The sequence below is a fragment of the Gigantopelta aegis genome, chromosome 13 (assembly GCF_016097555.1).
Source record: "Gigantopelta aegis isolate Gae_Host chromosome 13, Gae_host_genome, whole genome shotgun sequence".
Lineage (NCBI taxonomy): Eukaryota > Metazoa > Mollusca > Gastropoda > Neomphalida > Peltospiridae > Gigantopelta > Gigantopelta aegis.
In genome coordinates, this window is record NC_054711.1 from 41,506,155 (window position 1) to 41,512,154 (window position 6,000).

The following is a 6,000-nucleotide window of genomic DNA, read 5'->3' on the forward strand; positions in this document are numbered from 1 at the left end:
ACATTTGTCACTAATAAAGCCTTTCAAAGGGACATTCCTGGTTCTGGACATAGCAGCCTGCTGGTGCTGTTAACACATTTGTCACTAATAAAGCCTTTCAAAGGGACATTCCTGAGTTCTGGACATAGCACCCTGCTGGTGCTGTTAACACATTTGTCACTAATAAAGCCTTTCAAAGGGACATTCCTGAGTTCTGGACATAGCACCCTGCTGGTGCTGTTAACACATTTGTCACTAATAAAGCCTTTTAAAGGGACATTCCTGAGTTCTGGACATAGCAGCCTGCTGGTGCTGTTAACACATTTGTCACTAATAAAGCCTTTTAAAGGGACATTCCTGAGTTCTGGACATAGCACCCTGCTGGTGCTGTTAACACATTTGTCACTAATAAAGCCTTTCAAAGGGACATTCCTGAGTTCTGGACATAGCAGCCTGCTGGTGCTGTTAACACATTTGTCACTAATAAAGCCTTTCAAAGGGACATTCCTGAGTTCTGGACATAGCACCCTGCTGGTGCTGTTAACACATTTGTCACTAATAAAGCCTTTCAAAGGGACATTCCTGAGTTTGCTGCATTGTAAGATGTTTCCCACTAATAAAATATTTCTACGGTTAAACTTACACATTGAATATATATTTTTGTTTAGAATATCAGTGTCTGTATATTCAATGTGTTTCTGGTCGTCTTAATATTTGTAAGAAGCCCAAACTGGATTTTGTCTTCAAATAATTTAGTACGTACGAAAATTTTTTTATTTTAGAAAATAAAATAAAATGTAACCTAGTACAAATAGAACGATCAGAAACACATTTAATATACAGTCAGTAATATTGTATGCAGAAAAATGTATTTGAGATGTAATTACAATCGTTAAAAAGTCTCTCAGGAAACTCAGGAATGTCCCTTTAATGATTAAATATACAATGCCATGTATTTGTATACCCAATGTTTTTCTCATTGTCCCAGGGCTGCACATAGTTCAGTGGTAAAGCACTCGCTTGATGTGCGGTCGGTTTGGGATCGATCCCTATCAGTGGGCCCATTAGGCTATTTCTCGTTCCAGCCAGTGCACCATGACTGGTATATCAAAGGCCGTGGTATGTGCTATCCTGTCTGTGGAATGGTGCATATAACAGAGGAAACCCGCTGTAGTTTTCCATTAGCAGCAAGGGATCTTTTATATGCACTTTCCCAAAGACAGGATAGCACCTACCATGGCCTTTGTCCAGTTGTGATGCACTGGTTGGAACGGGGGGGAAAAACCTAATCAGCTAAATGGATCCACCAAGGTGGTTCGATCCTGCAACTCAAACACCTTAGGCAGGCACTCGGCCAACTGAGGTAAATCCCACCCCATACTGGATTATCATCTTATATGAATTGTTATTTGGAAAGAAAGAAAGAAATGTTTTATTTAACGACGCACTCAACACATTTTATTTACGGTTATATGGTTAAGGACCACACAGATTTTGAGAGGAAACCCGCTGTCGCCACTTCATGGGCTACTCATTCCGATTAGCAGCAAGGGATCTTTTATTTGCGCTTCCCACAGGCAGGATAGCAGAAACCATGGCCTTTGTTGAACCAGTTATGGAACACTGGTCGGTGCAAGTGGTTTACACCTACCCATTGAGCCTTGCGGAGCACTCACTCAGGATTTGGAGTCGGTATCTGGATTAAAAATCCCATGCCTCGACTGGGATCCGAACCCAGTACCTACCAGCCTGTTGACCGATGGCTTAACCACGACGCCACCGAGGCCGGTAAAAATTGTTATTTGGATGACGTCATTAAAAAACAATGATGACCTGTAATGTTATGAAGTATAAGGCTCACGTGATTGACAATCGAAACTTATTTTTATGTATATTTAGACTGTTATAATGTCACTTATGTTCTTCATAATTATAAGAATAGTTTTTCATTTTCTCTAATTTATTGGTGTGTTATACGAGGCGAGACGTAGCCCAGTGGTAAAGCGCTCACTTGATGCACGGTCGGTTTGGGATCGATCCCTGTCAGTGGGCCCATTGGGCTATTTCTTGCTCCAGCCAGTGCACAACGACTGGTACATCAAATGCCGTGGTATGTGCTATCCTGTCTATGAGATGGTGCATATAAAAGATCCCTTGCTGCCAGTGCTGCCAGTCGAAAAGAGTAGCCCATGTAGTGGCGACAGCGGGTTTCCTCCTTCAATATCTGTGTGGTCCTTAACCATATGTCTGACACCATATAACCGTAAATAAAATGTGTTGAGTGCGTCGTTAAATAAAACATTTCCTGGTGTGTTACACAGACATAAATTTAATAATAATAAAATAAAAAAAACCCATCTCTTTGCTACAGTGCAATTTAGCACAGTTTGTCGCTGTCATACATCAATGAATTAGAAAAAGCAGTTAAAAGTTGTTAGTGGATCAGACCAGATTATGATCAAGTGATCGTTGTTGTTTTGTTTCAGATCAAACAGTCGGGCGACCACGATGAATTGTGATGAAGAGCTGCAGTAGGAAACGTCCGTGGTCTTCACGGTTACAGGAATATTTCTCTCACGTCATACTGTCTTTCATCTACAAGAGACGTCGTCGCTCTCGCACCTGTCTCAGTTTTAGTCCAAGCAGAAGTTACAGATGGGAAAAAGTGAAGTGTGGACGTCTTGGACATGTGTACTTCGGTTTTACCAACTTAGACGCTATTTCCGCAAATCATTTCTTTCTGCCACAGTTCATGGGTTTGTGGTTTGTGTAGAAAACATTTTGTTTGTTAAAAAATTTGATTTGTGACAGATGCACCACAGACACTATTTCCGCAAATCATTTCTTTCTGCCACAGTTTATGGGTTTGTGGTTTGTGTAGAAAACATTTTGTTTGTTAAATTTTATTTGTGACAGATGCACCACAGACACTATTTCTGCAAATCATTTCTTTCTGCAAACAGTTCATGAGTTTGTGGGTTGTGCATGTAGGGAACATTTTGTTTGTTAAAATTTTGAATTTGTCACAGATGCTAATCCTTTGAACATTTATCAGCAACTTTCCATTTTATTGCCTATACCGCATACGAGAGCTATCAGCTGAGCCATAAATTACTGGAGACTTTTTGCTCTGTTGATAGCTAGCTCTCGTGTACTGACAATTCTGCTGAGTTTTTCGCCTTGTGTGGTCATGAGGAAAATATACAGGTAGATTGTGTTTGTTATTTTGGGCCACGTGTGGGGAAAAACATTACCATGTGTGGGCTATGTAAACTGAGCTGAATTCACTGACTGACCAATGGAAACCGGAAAATTGCGTCAGAGTGACGTCATCGTGACAGTCATAAGAAAACTAACCCAGCACTTAGCTCATCATGTGCGGTGGAATTGTTATGAGCGTCAGCTGAGCAAAACATCTCCAGTAACCTTTTTGCTCAGCCAGTAGCTCTTGTCTGCGGTTTTAACGTTTTGATATTGAGTGACTGTCTCTGGAAGCTGTACATTGAACTGCAATGCGATATCAACAAAATGTCGTAAGTGCCTTTCAGGGAGGTTATAGTACAAGCAAAATGTGTTTTCAGTGAGTGTAAGCTACAAGTTAGTTCTTCAGTGAGTGTGAGCTACAAGTTAGTTCACCAGTGAGTGTAAGATACAAGTTAGTTCTCCAGTGAGTGTAAGATACAAGTTAGTTCTCCAGTGAGTGTAAGATACAAGTTAGTTCTCCAGTGAGTGTAAGATACAAGTTAGTTCTCCAGTGAGTGTAAGATACAAGTTAGTTCTCCAGTGAGTGTAAGATACAAGTTAGTTCTCCAGTGAGTGTAAGCTACAAGTTAGTTCACCAGTGAGTGTAAGATACAAGTTAGTTCTCCAGTGAGTGTAAGATACAAGTTAGATCAAGTTAGTTCTCCAGTGAGTGTAAGATACAAGTTAGTTCTCCAGTGAGTGTAAGATACAAGTTAGTTCACCAGTGAGAGTGTAAGTTCTCCATAGTGTAAGATACAAGTTAGTTCTCCAGTGAGTGTAAGCTACAAGTTAGTTAGTTCTCCAGTGAGTGTAAGATACAAGTTAGTTCTCCAGTGAGTGTAAGATACAAGTTAGTTCTCCAGTGAGTGTAAGATACAAGTTAGTTCTCCAGTGAGTGTAAGATACAAGTTAGTTCTCCAGTGAGTGTAAGATACAAGTTAGTTCTCCAGTGAGTGTAAGATACAAGTTAGTTCTCCAGTGAGTGTAAGATACAAGTTAGTTCTCCAGTGTGAGTGTAAGATACAAGTTAGTTCTCCAGTGAGTGTAAGATACAAGTTAGTTCTCCAGTGAGTGTAAGATACAAGTTAGTTCTCCAGTGAGTGTAAGATACAAGTTAGTTCTCCAGTGAGTGTAAGATACAAGTTAGTTCTCCAGATACAAGTTGAGTGTAAGATACAAGTTAGTTCTCCAGTGAGTGTAAGATACAAGTTAGTTCTCCAGTGAGTGTAAGATACAAGTTAGTTCTCCAGTGAGTGTAAGATACAAGTTAGTTCTCCAGTGAGTGTAAGATACAAGTTAGTTCTCCAGTGAGTGTAAGATACAAGTTAGTTCACCAGTGAGTGTAAGATACAAGTTAGTTCTTCAGTGAGTGTAAGCTACAAGTTAGTTCTTCAGTGAGTGTAAGATACAAGTTAGTTCACCAGTGAGTGTAAGATACAAGTTAGTTCACCAGTGAGTGTAAGATACAAGTTAGTTCACCAGTGAGTGTAAGATACAAGTTAGTTCTCCAGTGAGTGTAAGATACAAGTTAGTTCTCCAGTGAGTGTAAGATACAAGTTAGTTCACCAGTGAGTGTAAGATACAAGTTAGTTCACCAGTGAGTGTAAGATACAAGTTAGTTCTTCAGTGAGTGTAAGATACAAGTTAGTTCTCCAGTGAGTGTAAGATAAAGTTATACAGAGTGTAAGATACAAGTTAGTTCTCCGTTGAGTGTAAGATACAAGTTAGTTTTATTTTGTGTAAGATACAAGTTATGTTCTGAGTGTAAGATACAAGTTAGTTCTCCAGTGAGTGTAAGATACAAGTTAGTTCTCCAGTGAGTGTAAGATATGTGAGGTTCTGTAGTGAGTGTAAGATACAAGTTAGTTCTCCAGTGAGTGTAAGATACAAGTTAGTTTTTTAGTTTAAGATACAAGTTAAATCTGAGTGTAAGATACAAGTTAGTCCTGAGTGTTTAATAGATTTACAAGTTAGTTCTCCAGTGAGTTAAGATACAAGTTAGTTCTCTGCGTAAATACAAGTTAGTTGTAATGTGTCAAATACGATGTTGACGTAATTAAGTAAATAGTTTACATGACGTAAGATACAAGTTACCAGTGAGTGTAAGAGCGCTAACTCCAGTAGTTCTCCAGTGAGTGTAAATACAAGTTAGTTCCCCATTTGTAAGTTCTGGTCCAGATCACACATATGATACAAGTTAGTTCTTCAGTGAGTTAAGTGTGAGATACAAGTTAGTTCTTCAGTGAGTTAAGTGTAAGATACAAGTTAGTTCTTTAGTGAGTCAAGTTACAAGTGTCTCCAGTGAGTGTAAGATACAAGTTAGTTCTTCAGTGAGTTAAGTGTGTAAGATACAAGTTAGTTCTTCAGTGAGTCAAGTTAAGTGTAAGATACAAGTTAGTTCTTCAGTGAGTTAAGTGTGAGATACAAGTTAGTTCTTCAGTGAGTTAAGTGTGAGATACAAGTTAGTTCTTCAGTGAGTTAAGTGTGAGATACAAGTTAGTTCTTCAGTGAGTTAAGTGTGAGATACAAGTTAGTTCTTCAGTGAGTTAAGTGTGAGATACAAGTTAGTTCTTCAGTGAGTTAAGTGTGAGATACAAGTTCTTCAGTGAGTTAAGTGTAAGATTGCTCGTGTCGTATTGTTTTAATATGCTTTGATCACAGATGACTTCGGAACATTGTTTCAGAAAATGTTTAATAACCATAATGCACAGATAAATCGGGGGTGGAGGTGGGGAGGTTGTTTTTTGTAAAGGCATATTGTCACAGACAACTGACCTA

At 39.1% G+C, this 6,000-nt stretch overlaps 1 protein-coding gene across 1 annotated transcript in view; it reads left to right on the forward strand.

Moving 5' to 3' along the window:
* Positions 1-3,865, forward strand: part of LOC121387314 (dnaJ homolog subfamily C member 10-like) — a 62,768-nt gene extending 58,903 nt beyond the window's left edge. The window contains exon 16 of the mRNA XM_041518337.1: positions 2,466-3,865. Coding sequence (XP_041374271.1) covers positions 2,466-2,498 — 33 coding nt within the window. The 3' untranslated portion in view covers positions 2,499-3,865. The remainder of the gene's footprint in view (positions 1-2,465) is intronic.
* Positions 3,866-6,000: the final 2,135 nt, after the last annotated feature.